The following is a 19,869-nucleotide window of genomic DNA, read 5'->3' as shown; positions in this document are numbered from 1 at the left end:
GCCTTGAGGATCAGCTGCTCCATTAGTTGCGCTTGTAGCTTGTCGCGCTCGGCTTGTAGTCTGTCGCGCTCGGTTTCGCGCTGGATGAGAGCGAGGTCGCGCTCTGTTTCTCTTTGGGCACCGGCAGCGGCACGCTGGGTGTCTGCTCGGTCTCTTGCCATATTCTCTTCCGTCTGAAGGCGTCTCATCTCCAGGCGTATGCGCTCTTCTTCGCTCCGTTGCTGTGTCTGGAGTCGATCGCGTTCACCCTGAAGTCGATCGCGTTCACCCTGGAGTCGATCGCGTTCGGTAGAGGCTGTCAGGCTGACGAGGAACGCCTGTGATAGCATCCTCTCCGCTTCGCTGGGGGAAGACGGTTGTAGAGGTGAGCCGCTCCTGGCGGTACTCGTTGGGGAGTCCTGGAGCTCTATTTCCTCGGCGCTCTCCTCCTCTTCTTCCGTGCAGAGTTCTCTCTCTGTAGGGTTGTCTTCCTCCCGGGGCTGGTCGGGGACTACTTCTCCGGTATTGGTGGGGGGTAAAGGCATGTCAGCTCCCTCCTGGTCCCCACCGTGAGCTTGGTCAGTTACATTAGAACCCACTAGGGCCTCTGTGGTCGGGGTAACCTGGTTGTTAAGGTCAGACATAATTTTACTTTCTACTTTTACCGCGTTTACCGTTTGTAGAAGGCTAGGTAGTTGACTGACAGCGTAATCCTCTAAGTACGGAGGTGGCTGTCGTCTGCGCCGCGGGCGTTCTACGTTAGGAGGACCGTTTCGTGGAGTGTTCATCATAGGCCATTTCAATATTAATAACACTATATTAATATTACACTAGTTACCATCCGGCTCGAAGGACCAATTGTAACTGAGGGGTACAATTCCCTGACTGTATTGATAAGTATGGTATCATTAAACCACTACCGCTTTATGTACTTTAACTACTGGCCACACAGTACATGATATAGATATGATGAACACTTTCCCACCTGATGAAACCAAGTCCACACAAATGTATCCGTCGAATCTTTAATATATAGCAAAGGGTATATACAACGTTCACGTAATGACATTTATGATTTGAATGCACTTGTAAGGCAAATGAGTATTCGTAGGCAAATCAACATTGAATGTCCAATCTCTGGTTACGCAGGAAGCAAGTATACAACCTGGTTCTTTAGGGAACTATAGCGATGGTACTTAATGATTATAGCTGGATACACTAAAGGGGGTCCCGCTGGTTGTAAGTCAGTAGGGGGGGGGGGGGGGGGGTTAGGAGAGCCGCTGGCGATATCCCATCTGGCCAACGATTTCTTGGGAGAATTCAGAGTGCTGAACACGGTGCCCACAGAACCTTGGTCCACAGATGAATACAGTTGGGCCCTCTTGTAGACGGTAGCTGCCGGTCCACAACGAAGAGACGTGAGGCGACCTCACTCGGGTTAGAGCGCCGTCTCACCTGGACTCCTCTCGGGGGTAGTTCCAACACTTACCAGTGTTGGCTGTTATCCATGGCATAATCAAAGCACCCAAAGCAAGTAGATAATCCAAGCCGTGTAGGGCTCGCCGTCGTCCGGGTAAGGTAATCCAATGTGCAGGTCCAATCGTCCTTGCCCAGAACTCCTCGGATGAAAGCACCACACGTGGTCTGCCCAGCCTGGTTAAAACTCTAGATAACGCGAGGAAAACGATGGGGGTACTGCTCACTTTATAACTCTAACCGAACGATGCACCATACATAATAGACTATTATTAACTTAATAGAAATACGTCCCACTCGACGGTATAGTGCCAAACTATGACAATTCAACTATTAATCCACACGATGTCTCAATGCCATTCTGAGGCCAAGTTGACCATACTGCACCACACGTGTATCGTGGGTGAGGCTTAACGTCTTGCCACTAGGTTGGAGGCTAAAGAACTAAGGGCTAAGGGAAGTTCTACTTTACTTGCGCCATATATATATGCGCTGTGAACAAATAGTACCATTCGTATTTCGGCAGACGTATTCCTACGCGGAACCGGGGCTAGTAACGACATGTTCGTCGGCACGATTGAACTTGAACCAAGGGGCTTGGCTGCTGGCGCCAAGTTCTTGTCCAATGAGAGAATGAAACTATTATGGGCTGTTAGTAGACCAAAGGGATATTCAGTGTATATGTACAAGGAATATACAAGGGATATCAAACGATATACAAATACTATTAAATATATATCCATAAATAAATATATATATTCGGTTTAATCTGATCCTTCACAACACCGACGAATATCAACGTTGTGGAATATTCCACTAAAAGACGATTTTCATAGAATGCTCCAGAATGAGCTGTTTTTTATATCAAAACGGGGGCTTTTCTAACTGCTCTGAAACGGAAACGACGCGATAAAAAAACAATCTGTCTTCACAGCACTGACTGGAAAATAGTCTTTGATAATGCGATGGGCAGAGTAGACACATAGCCATAATTTAAAACATAGATTAGGCGATATTAACGTTAACATTGGCGCCGATGGTGGCATTCAAGCGGTAAAACGGAAAACCAGGCGTGGCACTGTAAGAGTTAATGTTTTTATTTTTTTGGGTATTGTTTTTATTGACCTATAGTCCATTCATGCTGAGTGAATCAGTTCCCCCAGCCACATTTGTGTATTCAAATTTGTTTGGGGAATTAACTGATAGAAAATTTTGCGAAAATTAATCGAATCGAACCGTGGTCAAATGAAGAGATTTCATGATGCGTTGAATCGTTGCTTGAATAATCGTAATCGAAATTAATCGTTGTGAGGTCGCATCGTTACACCGGCCCCTAACTGGAAGGTGTAAGTGCCTCAGATATGGACTCAGTTGCACATGCCTATGTTGCCCCTGCTAGAACCTATTTGCATGTTTCTTTTGCCAGAGTTATTCCCTGTTGTCCTCTGTGTTTGCAGGTGTAGGCCTATGGCTCGGCTTCCCCTCGCCACATCATGTTTTACTTTGTCACCAGCCTATTACTGTGAAACTTTCCGTTGTTTCATTGCTTCCACTGCCTATCTAACAGTGAAGCACATTTTCAGTTTAGTTCCTTAGTATTGTTTGAGATATATTTCTGTTTGTCATGGTTCCGTGGCTGTGTCAGCCAGAGCTGCTGTTGCCTCTGGATCTGTCATTATTGCCATTCAGTATTAGCCATTGCTCAATTATTATTTTGGAGCACTGTCCATTCAGCACCACAAGTGTGCTAATTTATAAATTACATTTTTTTGTTCCCCCACCCAGGGGCGGGGCTAGGGGGTGGCTACTTGGGCTCAAGCCCCGAATGTTTTCTGAAAAGCCATGAATATATTTAAAAAAATAAAAATAAAAATATCATAATTTTTTTTTGACAATTAATCATTGTTACATGAAAATATGTTTGCAGCAGATTTAGCAAAAGCTAATTTCCATCTCTAGTCTATCCAGCTGCTAACTGTATTTGAGTGAGTTAAGTCTTGGTGTTATGGTAGACTCAGACCTAAGCTTTAAATCACAATCAACAAGTTGACAAAAACATAATTCTTCAACCTTAGAAACATAACTAAAGTACGGCCATTTATAAATCAAAAGGACGCTGAAAACCAGATCCATGCCTTTATCTCAAACCGACTCGACTACTGTAATGCACTCCTTACCGATGATAACCATTTTATTGCAATGCACTATTGCATTATTTTATTTTATTCTATTTTACTAACTATTTTATTGCACTGCACTATTTTACTTTGTATCAGTGATAATCAAACCGTAAACAAAGACGCATATTAACACTTTCAGCGCCAGATGGCGCTGTTTACTGTTACTGTTGAAAGGCCAGCGCCTTTTAACATGGGGATACGTGGCTGTCTTTGCAGGCCTAAAGCTATATTATATATTATATGGATCTAATAATATAGTCGATTGTCATTGAGTTTCTTCCGGTCAAGATGCAAAAAACAGATCATTTTCCCATCCATACATTTCCGTTTTATACCGTCGTGAATATGAGTGTAGTTTCAGGGTGGTCTGGTGTCATTTCCAAAATGACAGACACCAAGCCACATCGTTTCAAATGGAGTGCAATATCGGCCGCAAGGTGTTAGGCGGCGGTATTGGACTTTTGAGATCTCAGACCCATCCCCAGTGATAACACAGGCTGCCGGCATGTCTTTATGAATGGAAATATCGAATAAAAGAAACAACGATGAAAACCCGACTATACTCTGGTTTTCGGGGGTTCTGGAGCTCAGCGTTCGGCGAGTTAACCCTAGATCTTAGATCCTAATATGAAAAACGATGTGATTTAATGTTCTATGTCTTACCTTGACTTTGTCTATTTTACTGCTATCTATTTTATGCTTTATGTCTGCACTTTATGCATTGCTCTTGATCTGCCAATGTTGTGCTCATTTTATGCCTGTCTTTTTGTACTGCTGTGAAGCACTTTGAGCTGCAATTCTTGTATGAAAGGTGCTATACAAACACATTATTATTATTATTATTATTATTATTATTATTATTATTATTATTATTATTATTATTATTATTATTATTATTATTATTATTATTATTATTTATTTATTTATTTATTATTATTATTATTATTATTATTATTATTATTATTATTATTATTATTATTATTATTATTATTATTATTATTATTATTATTATTATTATTATTATTATTATTATTATTATTATTATTATTATTATTATTATTATTATTATTATTATTATTATTATTATTATTATTATTATTATAAATTATTATAGTTTGCTTCATTAATTAAAGGGTGTGAATTTAAGTGTTCTCTAGTGCCTTTTGTCCGCTTTAAGGTGGTGGTATAACTAAGCAGGCATGCGTTGTTCATGGCACGGGGTACCACGGTGTGGGACCTCACTCGCTATTTGCATATCAATAGCTCCGGTCGTCAGGTGTGTTAAATACGTTCTCAGACACATTCACACCTAACCTTGTTGTGAAGACGTGTTACATTCCATTCGTAGAGGCAATTAGGCACTGTCTTTAGTCTGTGCCCAAGCGAGGGGACATTAAATGCGCATTCGCGGGAGCGCGCGCACGCGCAGGGAGCGCGCATGCACGTGGTGCGTGTCACCCCAGATGATTTCAATAACGCACCACTGGGTATAAGTTAAAGGTTGTGGTGTCGAAGTAAAACAAATTTGTGCCCGCTGACGCGGGGACCTATCTGGGCTAAGCCCCGGATCTCCTACAATCCTAAATCCGCCCCTAATATTTATTTGCCTAATTGAATGGCTGTTAAAACCTCCCTTGTGACTGTTACCTGGTAAGGGAGCTGTATACCTCAGTTATTCAAAGAAGAATCAATATATATAATGAAATGGACACGACCCAGTACCGAACCTTGCGCACACCTTTAGTTATGGACAAAAATTCTGATTGAGCGATTTCACACACTGTCTAAAAGATAGATAATCCTGAAACCAATCACATGCACCCAAGCCAATAGGCCTACTAATTACTAGATAACATTTCTAAAGCAGTGTTTCCTCTTTATCTAAAGCCGAAATATATCCAATGAATGTGGTGGCTGAAATTGTGGTGGCTGAAATTGTGCTGTGATTGGCACTGAATCCAGTTAGATGTAGACTTAGTATTGAGTGATTTGAGATAATAAAAAATAAAAAAAAACGTGAGTTGATTATTTACCATTACCATTAGCAAGGCCTGGAAATAGGACGAATATTATCATTCCCTATGAATTCCCCACATACCCTCCTCCAAAGAGGGAGAGAGATCCACAATTTATCATCCTGAAAACGTGAAACTGAAACTGTAAATTCAATCATTCTGAAACCCCCACAGCGTGCACGCTTGGTTTCAGTTTACCGATAGACGAATTACACATTTCCCTGGGGACGATTTTGAAAGCTGGACCCGCATTTACTTTCACTTTATCGCTTAGCGGTGATGATGGAGAGGGCGGAGCTGTATGGGGCTCAGCGCGCCGCAGGTTTGGGCCACTTGGACTCCAGTGAGCGCACTGAGACGCAGCAACAGTTCCCTCCGCTTTAGTGTTCTTGGCAACGTTTCTGATATTTGATGATGGCAAAATATAAGCCGTGGCAGGTCGGCTGCCTCCTTTCTGTCGGCTTACTTTGTGTCGTGGCAGCAGTCTGTCTGTGCGTCGCCGTATTCTTCGACAAAGGATGCCCCCACGGTCACTTCAGACACGCGGCTGTTTCTGCTGACTCTCAGATCTGCTCCCAAATCGGCAGGTAGGACTGTTGACTGGAACACATTCATCTGATGGGAGTGGGACAGACAGTAATGTAACAAACTGTGACTTTGTAATGTGTGCTGTCTGATATATAGATAGACATACAGATTGAGCAACATTGTATACCACATAGAACCCGGTAGTAATAACTATTATTATTATTATTATTATTATTATTATTATTATTATTATTATTATTATTATTATTATTATTATTATTATTATTATTATTATTATTATTATTATTATTATTATTATTATTATTATTATTATTATTATATTATTATTATTATTATCATTATCATTATTATCATTACACGCACGCACACACACCACACACCACACACACACACACACACACACACACACACACACACACACACACACACACACACACACACACACATTGATTGATTGAAAAGTTTATTAACAGATTGCAGAATGGGTACAGTACAGTACAGCTCAATACATACAATTGTTAAGGGGATGTAGACCAGAGAAAGACTTTCGTCTTGTTTACATCAGGGTCCCCCATTTTCAATTCATCATAACATATATGACATACATGACATACAGATAGACAGTACTGCTACATCTATACATTTATGACATATCAGATTTGCAAATACAGTACTGTTTGTGATACAAAAGTGTCCAGAAAAAGAGTGTATATACATTTGACGTAGAAACTGTACATTGGAGGAGGTTGGGTGGGTGGGGTGGGGTTGGGTGGGTGGGTGGGGGCTGTACATTGGAGGTGGGGGGGGGGGGGGGGGGGGGGGTTGGGTAGGGGGGACACACACATTTTACACTGTACATTGGAATACTGACAAAGCCTTACTTGGTCATTTACTTAACAACTAGGTTGAGCTACAGTATACGCTGGAGTGAACAGTGCCTAAGCAGTTTAAGAGATTTGGTCGTCTGCGAAATGCAGACTGGAGATTAGTTGTTTCTGTCCCTTGGTTAAAGTGTAGTCTAATAATAGATAATAGTTTAATGTACTGTTAAGAGAGATGCATTGAAATACAACTATCATCACGTTAATTTCACGACATTAACAAGTATTATCAGGAGACATACAAATGTTTAGGCCATTTTTGGCATTGAGAGTGACCCATTTTGGAAGTTATTATTTTGAGTATTTATGGGTTAATTTACTCAAGCCTTGTTTAAACACGTACGAAAAAAAATATCATAGTAGTATGATGGTGATTTCAGTTTTACCATGGTACCGGCCATTGTATAAATACTTTTCCATCATGGTAAACATTAGCTATCTCTGGCCGCTATGAAAACCAGAGACAAAAAATGCTCTGAGTTTCGTAAAAGTCAGTCAAAGCTTACTAAAAGCACGAGCAGTGAACTCCAAGCCCACGTGACTGAACTCAAACTAGAAAGAAACAGACTAAGAAACGACGTAAACTCCATGATCAAAACTGCAAAAAAGAATTTCATCAATGACAAAACTGAGGAAAACAAAAACAAACCACGTGAACTTTGGAAATTACTCAATAATCAACTAGGATGCAGTAAAAAACTTAAAACCAGATTCTCAAACATAAACATAAAAACGGACAACACGCTCATCACAGACAAGCTGGATGTAGCCAATTACTTAAACATTTTCTTCACAAACATAGCCACAACACTGGTAAACAAACTACCCTCCCACTCAGGGCTTTATGGGGTAGAACACATAGTAGCTTACTACAAAAACCTAGGGGTCCGCAAGGACGACTTCAAGCTGGAAATGGTAACAACAGATGAGGTACTCAATAAACTGAGCGCCCTCCAACCTAACAAGGCCACTGGCCATGACAACATCCCCTCCAAATTCCTCAGAGACTCAGCAGCAGCCATCACCCCAATCATCACACACATAATAAACCTCTCCATAAAACAGGGACACGTCCCCAAGGACTTCAAAATTGCGAGGGTGACCCCTCTGCACAAAAAGGGCAGCAAATTAGACCCAGGCAACTACCGCCCTGTTTCTATTCTCACCTCCATCTCGAAAGTCATGGAAAAAATAGTCTACGAACAGGTCGAAAAGTACCTAGCGGAAAAAAATCTAATCTACGAATTCCAATCTGGCTTCAGAACATCCCACTCCACTGACACATGCCTTCTCTATTTGAATGACCACATCAAACAAGAGGTGGACGCAGGCAAATACTGCGGCATGGTCATGCTGGACCTACAAAAGGCCATTGACACGGTCAATCACTCCATTCTGATTGACAAGCTAAAAGCAATTGGTTTTGATAGTCTATCAGTGAGCTGGATGCAATCCTACCTTGAGGGGAGGGAACAGATGGTGGAGGTAAACGGTACCCTATCCCTAGAGCCATATGGAATCCGCGATCACGGAATCGCGGACGGAATCGCGGAATTGAGCAATAAAAATGGAATCAACTATAAAAAAAAAATTAATTAAAATTTTTTTTTTTTTTTTTTACTTTTTTTTTTTTTATGTTGTGGGACTTGTACAGCACTTTGTTCAACTTTGTCAGTGCTGTAAAGTTTAAACCTTTTTAAATCTTAGACAAACAAAACACTTTGCTTTCATGAAATATTGTAAGCAGTCATTTGAGGCTTCATAAAAGCAGCACAATGAACACAAATCTGTCAGTGCCGAGTCCGACCTCATCTTAAATAACAAACGGCATTGCTTGTTGTAGTTAACAAAGAGAGGCAGAGTTGATTTTGCTAAAATATATATACCTTTTTATTTTTATTTTTTTTAATAATCGAATTTTATTTTCATATTCGAATGAAATAAATGAATGAAGCTTCGAAGTATTTAAGACAGCCCTATTAAATGGACTGTTATATCTTATTAAATTGTGGACATTTATTCATTCCCACTTATTAGACACTATTTCTGATGGTAAAATGAGCGTACAAAGCAAAATACAGAATTCAGAAATATTAAAACGGAAAAAACGGAATTTGGAAAAAAATAAAATGGAATTTGGAAAAAAATAAAACGGATTTCATATGGCTCTACCTATCCCCCCCCCTCACAGTGAGCTGTGGTGTTCCACAAGGAAGCATACTAGGACCGCTACTGTTCCTAATTTATGCAAATGACATGTCGTCAGCTTGTGACTGCAACTTGTTCCTGTTTGCGGACGACTCAGCCCTGCTGGTCTCTGACAAGAACAAGTTACAGGTTGAAAAAACCCTCAGCTTGGAACTAGGCAAAATCTGCATATGGCTCGCCGACAACAAACTATCATTACACATGGGCAAAACAGAGTCCATTCTCTTCGGTTCAAATAACAAACTCAGCAAGACCGACGGCTTCTCAGTTACAGTGGGTGACAATATTGTCACAAGGAAAGATGAAATTACCTACCTGGGTTCCATCCTAGAGGCTAATCTCTCCTGTGACAAAATGGCATCCAATGTAATAAAAAAAGTCAACCAACGAACTCGATTCTTGTACCGGATCTCCTCTCTGGTAAACAAGAATACCCTGAAGACTCTGGCAGGAGCACTCATTCAGGGGTACTACGACTATGCTTGCACCTCATGGTACCAAAGCACCTCAAAGGCGCTAAAAACAAAATTACAAACATCTCAAAACAAACTGGTCAGACTACTGCTTGACCTTACTCCTAGAACCCACCTCACCCCTGCCCACTTTGACAACCTAGGATGGCTTAGAGTAGACGACAGAGTACAGCAACTTGCAATGGGCCTGGTCTACAAGATACACTACACGACCAAGGTACCCATGTACATGTCAAAATACTTCCCAAAGGTCAGTGAATACCACGATCACAACACCAGAGGGGGCTCCACAAATCATGTTAAACCCAGATTCGGCTCAAATAAGGGACTAAACACGTTTTGCAATTATGCCACATCAATGTGGAACGCCCTACCCAAAGCTGTAAAGGAATGTGGATCACTACCCACTTTCAAAACCTCTCTCAAGGGACACCTACGGGAGACTGCAATTCAACACTGGCCCCTGTAAATATCCTAACCCCCTCCAATGTACAGTCATTTACCTAGTATGGTTTTGTCAATAGTCCAATGTACAATTTTGTTTGTTTATACAGTGTGCCCCCCCCCCCCCCAACCACCTCCAATGTAGATTACCCAGTATGGTTGTCAATATCCCAGTGTACCCAACCCCCCCCACCCAACCTCCTCCAATGTACAGTTTCTATGTCAAATGTATATACTCCCTTTTCCTGACTCCTTCTGTATCACAAACAGTACTGTATTTGCAAATCTGGTATGTCATAAATGTATAGATGTAGCAGTACTGACTATCTGTATGTCATGTATGTCATATATGTCCTGATGAATTGAAAATGGGGGACCCTGATGTAAACAAGACGAAAGTCTTTCTCTGGTCTGCATCCCCTTAACAATTGTGTGTATTGAGCTGTACTATTGTACCCATTCTGCAATCTGTTAATAAAGTTTTCAATCAATTCAATCAATCAACCACTTTTGCACTTAGATAACACCATGGTATAATCCAATTTAAACCATGGTACCAATGGTAATGTCATGGTATTTCCATCATATTTCTGTTTGCTCATCGTAGGTAAGATTATACCATGATACTTTTTCTCAAGGGAGATGTTACTCACAATGTGAGCTTTTTACACCCATACTCTCTATTTAAGTGGTGTTGTCTGAACCTTCAGGGCACGTTTGCCCCACTAACTTCCTACTCTGACATATAGTCTAATCCAGTACAGAAACGTCTGGAAAGCATAAAAGGCTGTTACCAAGAGACTTCTGTTAGGAGTAAGGATAAGTTTGTTGACTGCGCGCGACAGCTGAACAGAGATGTTGAGACAGGAGTCAGAGGTGGAATTCAAGTTGGTAAAAGCCAACAATGGTTTACTTTTGAAGTCTGAAGCAGATGTAGAGTAAAAACAAGCCTGGACCAGTCACCAGAGCCTCAAGTGGAGACTCACGCAAGAGCACACCACTCGGCTAAGGTCCAGAGATATGATACAGACAGAGTTATATCCATTCTTGAATCACATTCTGATCATTGGTTGATGACTGATGGTAGATAGGTGGTGTCTAATGGTCATGAGTCTTATATGTCTCCTTTGTGCCCTACTGGCTAGTGATACCTTGTTGTTTCCCTTATGGGTATGACATCATTGCATGCATGTTTAAGGGCCAGTCTGTGAACTGGGGTCGAACTATGCCCCAGGGACATGGGAGTTGTTTAGGTCAAGCGATATAGAAGGGGAGAGATGAGGTATGGAGAGAGAAACAGACAGAGAGAAAGAAAGTGGAGAGATGCGCATGACACCATGTGAGCTGACATCATGCATGATATCATGCAAGCATGATCAGGACACGATACAGAGAGACAGAGACAGAGGGAAACAGAGTGGAGAGATGCGCATGACACCATGTGAGATGACACATGGTGGTAAACCCAGATTCGGCTCAAACAAGGGACTAAACACGTTTCGCAATTATGCCACATCAATGTGGAACGCCCTACCCAAAGCTGTAAAGGAATGTGAATCACTACCCACTTTCAAAAGCACTCTCAAAGAACACCTACGGGGGACTGCAATTCGAAACAGGCCCCTGTAAATGTCCTAACCCAACCCCCTCCAAGTATGGTTTTGTCAATATTCCAATGTACAGTTTTGCTTGTACAGTTGTACAGTTACCCCCACCCACCCACCCCTCCTACCCAACCCCCCTTTGTGGTACCACAAAGAGAAACACAATATATACCAGCGTTTCTCAATTTTTTTTTCAGTCACGGCACCCTTCATGTGTTTATAGGTCCCACCCTCTGGCCTCTGATGTTGCTAATGTCTTTTTTATTTGGGCCTCACAGGGTTAACCTCTTAAGCCCGAGCGGTCCGGTACTGGACCACAAATGACATCAGGCCATAAATCCATCTCTACAGAATGTATGAATTAATGTTGCGTTTTCATTTCAAATGTAGCCAAGAGTAAAGACCCTAACCCTGTCAAACCAGCAGTCAAAGTCTATATTTTCAGCATTACGTTTGGCAGAGACACAGTGCAGCTTGATGTGGAATGACGGAAAGGAAATGGAGGAGGACATGGACAGAACGGAGGTTGTCAAGGTCACAGCAGTTGTGTAGTAAAGGAAATGGGAGGTAGAGAGCGATGAGCTGGTGGAGTGAGGTAGAGAGTGATGAGGTGGTGGAGGTAGAGAGTGATGAGGTGGTGGAGATAGAGAGTGATTAGGTGGTGGAGTGAGGTAGAGACTAGTGATGAGGTGGTGGAGGTAGAGAGCGATGAGCTGGTGGAGTGAGCAGTGAGGTAGAGAGTGATGAGGTGGTGGAGTGAGGTAGAGAGTGATGAGGTGGTGGAGGTAGAGAGTGATGAGGTGGTGGAGGTAGAGAGTGATTAGGTGGTGGAGTGACGTAGAGGCTAGTGATGAGGTGGTGGAGGTAGAGAGTGATGAGGTGGTGGAGGTAGAGAGTGATTAGGTGGTGGAGTGAGGTAGAGACTAGTGATGAGGTGGTGGAGGTAGAGAGTGATGAGGTAGTCGAGTGAGGTAGAGAGTGATAAGGTGGTGGAGTGAGGTAGAGAGTGATGAGGTGGTGGAGTGAGGTAGAGAGTTATGAGGTGGTGGAGTGAGGTAGAGAGTGATGAGGTGGTGGAGTGAGGTAGAGAGTTATGAGGTGGTGGAGTCAGGTAGAGAGTGATGAGGTGGTGGAGTGAGGTAGAGAGTGAGGTAGAGAGTGATGAGATGTTGGAGTGAGGTAGATAGTGATGAGTAGGGGTGGGACAATACATCGATCCAGATCGATATATCGATCTATTATCAATAATCAAATAGGATCGATGCAATGTAAAAAGATCGATTCATATTGCGATACTCTTATTTTAAAAATCCGGCGACGGCGACGTCATCGCCCCGCGCCCAGTGTTGTGAAACTCCGTTTAACATCAACAGCACACAGCAGTAGCGTCTCTAGAGCGTCACTAGAGCAAGACTAGTGTGCCTATTCTGTGACCCAAAACATGTCCCTGCTGTTTTATTCCACAACGGGTCCAATGCATCTAACCTGCTTTGCAATCCTCGCCACTCCATTATGCCCACGTCGCGTTAAAGATCGAAGATAACGTTACGTTAGCATAAGCTAACAAGCTAACCCAGAGCCATAGACCACTGCAACACTTCCGGGATTCTGAAATCAGGGAGGAGATTGCGGGGGGGTCAAATGAATGAATGTGGACGAGAGCCGTGATGTAAGTGGTTGCCGATACGGCTGTGGGGGTGCTAGAGACATGATCGAATAGACGTTTATGCGCCTCACTCTCCTGAACACGGCGTGACCCATAACTAATCGATCAGAACTAAATCGGCAGAGAAAAAGGCCATTTTAAAGCACCTATTCCGCATGGACATGCGCAGAGTGCCCATGGAGTCTGGACGACGCGAGATGACGCTCGAATGAATGTGGACTGTTCCATCAGAGGGGGGAGCTTCGATGGTCATGTAAGTGGCTACAGACCGCTGCACTTAAATATAAACATTAGTCTACCTGGAGACTCAATGAGGTAATTGTAGATGTCGCCATAAGACGCGTCTGGCCATTTAGTGGGATAATTTTTTCATTATCCTGTTCGGCTGAAAGGACACTGGCCACCGAAGCTCCCCCCTCTCTATATATTTTTTTTAATCAAAAAAATGTTGGCAGGTAAGAAATATGCTTGGCGGGTAGACTCTTCCCATCTACCCGCCACTGGCCGGTGAGTCAAAAAGTTAATTTCGCTCCCTGGGTACAATACAGTACAGCTCAATAAACACAATTGTTAAGGGGATGCAGACCAGAGAAAGACTTTCGTCTTGTTTATATCAGGGTCCCCCATTTTCAATTAATCAGGACATAGTAGGAGGGGTGGGTGGGGAACACTGTACAACTGTACAAGCAAAACTGTACATTGGAGGGGGTTGGGTTAGGGCATTTACAGGGGCCAATTTTCGAATTGCAGTCTCCCGTAGGTGCTCTTTGAGAGTGGTTTTGAAAGTGGGTAGTGATTCACATTCCTTTACAGCTTTGGGTAGGGCGTTCCAAATAGCGGCACGGTGGTGTAGTGGTTAACACTGTCGCCTCACAGCAAGAAGGTCCGGGGTTCGATTCCCGCTTGGGGACCAGGTTTCCATGATGCCAGTTACCCAGGTGTGGTATCTCCCAGGCCTTTCTGTGTGGAGTTTGCATGTTCTCCCCGTGCTCGCAAGGGTTTCCCCCCCGATAAGATAAACCCAATGGAAAAACATGCACAACAATAGATCGCTAACGCTGTGGCGTCCTTGACGAAGACGGACAGGAGCACTTGGATTGGTCCCCTGGCACGGCTCACGTTGACGCCTGTCTGCTCCCGGCTGCCCTTGGGGGGGAAGGACGACGGGATGGGTTAATCGCAGATACGAATTGCATGCATGCATCGCATGTGTGCCGATTGATGACCTCTGAGCAGGTCCTAAATTATTATTATTATTGATGTGGCATAATTGCGAAACGTGTTTAGTCCCTTGTTTGAGCCGAATCTGGGTTTAACATGATTTGTGGAGCTCCCTCTGGTGTTGTGATCGTGGTATTCACTGACCTTTGGGAAGTATTTTGACATGTACATGTACATGTACCTTGGTTGTGTAGTGTATCTTGTAGACCAGGCCCATTGCAAGTTGCTGTACTCTGTCGTCTACTCTAAGCCATCTTAAGTTGTCAAAGTGGGCATGGGTGAGGTGGGTTGTAGGAGTAAGGTCAAGCAGTAGTCTGACCAGTTTGTTTTGAGATGTTTGTAATTTTGTTTTTAGCGCCTTTGAGGTGCTTTGGTACCATGAGGTGCAAGCATAGTCGTAGTACCCTTGAATGAGTGCTCCTGCCAGAGTCTTCAGGGTATTCTTGTTTACCAGAGAGGAGATCCGGTACAAGAATCGAGTTCGTTGGTTGACTTTTTTTTATTACATTGGATGCCATTTTGTCACAGGAAAGATTAGCCTCTAGGATGGAACCCACGTAGGTAATTTCATCTTTTCTTGTGACAATATTGTCACCCACTGTAACTGAGAAGCCGTCGGTCTTGCTGAGTTTGTTATTTGAACCGAAGAGAATGGACTCTGTTTTGCCCATGTGTAATGATAGTTTGTTATCAGCGAGCCATATGCAGATTCTGCCTAGTTCCGAGCTGAGGGTTTTTTCAACCTTGAAAAATATTAGGGCTGACCTTCGATTTTTTTTTGGAATTCACAGCTTCGGGCCGAGATTCGATTTTATTTCGAAGCTTCGAAATAAAAAAAACAATAATTTTCTTTTATATATTTTCTTTTTTAATAATTTTTTTCCACATTATTGTGGCATAATGATAGCAGGAGCCGTCGGCCAACAAAGATGTTGTTTCAACAAATTATCATCCAAACGTTATTGAAGCCTCCCATGACCAGTAAGTAGGTACTACTACTCTTAATAACCGCAGCAATATGCGCATATGCGCTACGTTATATGCGTAAATGTGCGCTATGTGCCTAAAGTCAAGACTCGACAGTACCAGAAATATTATTTAGGAGCAAATATTTTGCATGATTAAAAACGATGGTTCGAAGGTCCGTTCGAAAAGCCCTGGCGAAGTTTGAATCCCAAAAACAGGCTTTGGGGACAGCTCTAGTGGTGGAGATAGAGAGTAATGAGGTGGTGGAGGTAGAGATGATGAGGTGGTGGAGGTAGAGAATTAGAGATGATGAGGTGGTGGAGGTAGAGAGCGAATGAGCAGTAGTGTTGATGGTGGATGAAGATCAAGCAGGAAGTGTGTGAGGAGCGTGTCTGGGGGCTCGCGTTGTTCACTTTCTTAAAGGAAGTCGCCAACATTATGGGACATGTGCTTACTCTTTGGCCAACAGCTACGCTAGCTGGTCCGTATCCGCTTCCATTAATTTGTGCTAAGCTAGGCTAGTTTGCAGCCGGATAGCTTTCTAATGAACGAAAATTGGTATCTATCTTCTTGTCTGACTCTGGAGAAGACGATAAGTGCATATTTCCCATAATGTTGGTGTGTTCCTTTAAGGTTTGAGCATGTGTCATCGGCCTGACCCGGGAGGTGACCCTTGTGGAAGAAAGCGTCAACATTGGTAGTTGATTTTAAGATCAGCGGAATGTCTGTTGTTATGGTAAGAGAGGGGTCTTGAAATCTGATGCTTTGTAGCAGTAATTGCCCCAACGTGTGTCGCTTCACTTACCTTCCACTCCACCAAACCGGTTGTGTTCTTGCCACAATGTTGAAACACGTTTTATGTGTGGAACTGATGGACAGTTTTCTTAAAGGGGCACAACGCCCTTTAATCTGTGGAACATGTTTGTTTATATTTTTTTTGGCAAAGAAGTATTTATTTTCAAGCACCTCTTTCTTCTCTTGAATTGAAACATTTCAAATTAACTATTTCCTTCCCTGACTAGCTACCCCACTACCCACAAGTAAAGTACTGTTACAAACTGGGCAGTACATTAGGTAAGCAGTCTTCCTGGCTCTAAAAAGCACAACAAATTGATTAATTAAGCTTCATTTATAAATGTATATATGCGTGTGTTTTATTTAGGTGAAGTGATTCTAAACAGCTTAGCATGTTGATCTGAAGATGTCAAACCCTGGCCAAATGGCAAGGAGTAGCCTACAGTACATACATAATTTTTCACCAGCACCTAAATAATTCTGGTAAAACCCATTTGACAAAATATGTCCCTTTTCAAGTAAGTTCAAACGGCGGAAAACATCTGTTTTTCAATTGGTGTCAAAGGTCATTTAGTCATTTCTCCTAACTTGGCATCAACAGTTTGTACATTTGAGGGCCTTTCTGTGTATGTGCCTGGATTTCATGTTTGTCAAGTTCACATAATAGTATATTCAGCTCTACTTTAAAATAAAAATAAAAACTACAAGTCAGAACTTTCTAGAAGGAGAACATGCTCATACAGGGGCAACAAGAACTGTTTGGAGGTGGCTTTCCTGTTTCACACAAGTGACAGATTATTGCTTTCTTATTGGATGCACGATATGAACACTTTGGCCAATACCGATAACCGATAATACATTTACTGTTATCGCCGTTGACCGATATTTACAGATATCAATATAATGTGGTCTGTATAAAATAACGTTTTTAACAGTAATGTGATAAGACATGAAAACACTGTGAAATGGAAAATAAAATATAAATGTATTTTTGAACTACAGTCTGTTTCAATGCTATTGTGCAAAAGCAAGTATGCAAACAACAAAAAACAACAACAATCTGCACAGCTAGACAGAGAAATAATCTTTGTTTGTTCACATCTGCCCTTTCTGCAGATCTAGAAAAATCACTATCATCAGCTGATATATGTGGTGAGAGGCTGAGAGGGAGACAGAGTAGGGGAGACACATGCGTGAAGGTTCTTTTTAGAGATGGTAGGAAGCAGGGGAGGAAATTAGGCCACTTTACTCGCCAAATGCGAGTATTTTTAACGTTTGGCGAGTAATTCATGAAGAGCACTCGCCAGTCTGGCACAAGCCGAACTCTGACTCCCCTCTTGATTCCTCCCATTTGCGCCTCAATCCAACCATAACCAATGAACATCATCGTTGTACAGATGCGCTCTAAGCTCCTCCAATGAACACTCATTTTCTAGAAGATGCCGCCCATCTAGGGGAAGTGGACAGATCACTGCGCGCGGACCTACAGACTCCTGCCACCGGCTTGACAACGTAGACAAACTTAGACAAAAACACATCAGTGGATGAAAATAATTGCATGTAGAGTCGTCGCTTTCGGATATCAGTGCGGTCTGACATGGAGGCGAACAACAGCATGCGACGCGTCTCCTTCGAGTCGGATGAGAATGACAAGTCAACCAGCATTAGCCGGCTAGCTACCTAGCATGTAACAAGCTACCATAACGCGCGTTCAACAAAGTGGACTATACTGAGCGGCTTTGCTTAAATGCAGCCGAGTGACATTTTATTATTACCGGGTTTTCCCCCATATCACCACTCGCCCATATGCCCTTCACAACGGTGATGTTGTCATACTTGGCATTCAGAATACACCTGCTGAACCCCTAGCGTTGTCGATTCGGTTCCAATGTATTGTCATCTTACAGCACAAGTACAGTACAACCAGAATACATTTGGCATACAACCAGAGTGCAAATGTAACAAGTCAAGTTGTTTTATTTAGCTATTACATTACAGTGAAATGCTTGGTTCTTTCACTGCCCAACTCAGTCCAACCTAGACCAGTCCAACCTAGTCCAGTCCAGCCCAGCATCTTTCACTGCCTAGTTCAGCCCAACCCAGTCCAGAATAGTTCCCTCTTTCATGTTAATATGTGATATCCTAATATTTTGAAGAGTAGAGACAGTGTGATTAATACATGTTGTATGCTAATATTGTGAAGAGTAGAGACTGTTATTAATGTTTTATGCTAATAAATATTTTAAAGAGTAGAGACACGGTGTGATTTTTACTATGATTGAAAATCAATTTAGACAAAGACATACAAAGAAGTAATTATCACAATTAGCGATTTTTTTTGGCTGGTAAAAAATCAGTTTGTCTGGTAAAAAAAATCAGATACTCGCCAGTTGGCTGGTAAGCCAAAAAGTTAGTTTCCTCCCCTGGTAGGAAGGCTGAGAAGGAGACAGAGTAGGGGAGACACAGGAGATGAGATTCTTTATTGAGACAGTAGAGAGGCTGAGAAGGAGACAGAGTAGAGGAGACACAGGATAGCCCGTTCTTTATTGAGACAGTAGGAAGGCTGAGAAGGAGACAGAGTAGAGGAGACAGGAGAGAATATTCTTTATTGAGACAGAAAGGCTGAGAGGGACCGAGTAGAGGAGACACAGGAGATGAGATTATTTATTGAGACAGAGAGGCTGAGAGGGACAGAGTAGAGGAGACACAGGAGAGAAGGTTCTTTATTGAGACAGAGTAGAGGACAGAAGGTTCTGGTGGGATTCGATTCTAGTCCAGCAGGGATACATGTGGTTCCAGATACTGCGCTCTTAATCACTACATCATCTCTGGGCAACAAAACTAAAAGTTTTAAACATTTCAGAAATCAAAGTAAAGTGACTTGATTTATGGAATTGTGGCACATGTTGTTTCTAACAAGAATGTTAGAAATTAATTTATTTCAGCTGTTTTTAACCAGTAACCCCAAACTAATGGCAAAACACTGTACACAGGGAGCGAAATTAACTTTTTGACTCACCGGCCAGTGGCGGGTAGATGGGAAGAGTCTACCCGCCAAGCATATTTCTTACCTGCCAAATTTTTTTTGATAAAAAAAAATATATATATATATATTTTATATAAAAAAAAAATTTAAATAAAATATATATTATATAATCATACTTGTAGTTGTATTATCTGCGAGACATAGCCACCACGCAATAAGTCAAAATGCTTGCTATCTGCAAACAGCTCCACTGTCTGTGTGTATACTAGAGTTGTGCCGATACCGATACCGGTATCGGAAATGCCGCCGATACTGGCTAAAATGGTAGTATCGGTATCGGCGAGTACACGTAAATTCTAGCCTCCGATCCCATGGCGTCATTTATCACGCGCAGCTTTTTTTTTTTTTTTTTCACAGGTAAACAAC

The 19,869-nt window shown here is 42.3% G+C and overlaps 1 protein-coding gene across 1 annotated transcript in view; it reads left to right on the top strand.

The window, feature by feature from the left end:
* Window positions 1-6,003: 6,003 nt before the first annotated feature.
* LOC311237332 (glutathione hydrolase 5 proenzyme-like) overlaps window positions 6,004-19,869 on the top strand; it is an 82,060-nt gene continuing 68,194 nt past the window's right edge. The window contains exon 1 of the mRNA XM_084325152.1: window positions 6,004-6,237. Within this exon, the coding sequence (XP_084181278.1) occupies window positions 6,062-6,237 (176 nt within the window). The 5' untranslated portion in view covers window positions 6,004-6,061. The remainder of the gene's footprint in view (window positions 6,238-19,869) is intronic.

Source organism: Notolepis coatsorum (genome assembly GCF_963971535.1).
Source record: "Notolepis coatsorum genome assembly, chromosome: 11".
Taxonomy (NCBI): Eukaryota; Metazoa; Chordata; class Actinopteri; order Aulopiformes; family Paralepididae; genus Notolepis; species Notolepis coatsorum.
This window is presented reverse-complemented; position numbering and strand designations above follow the sequence as displayed.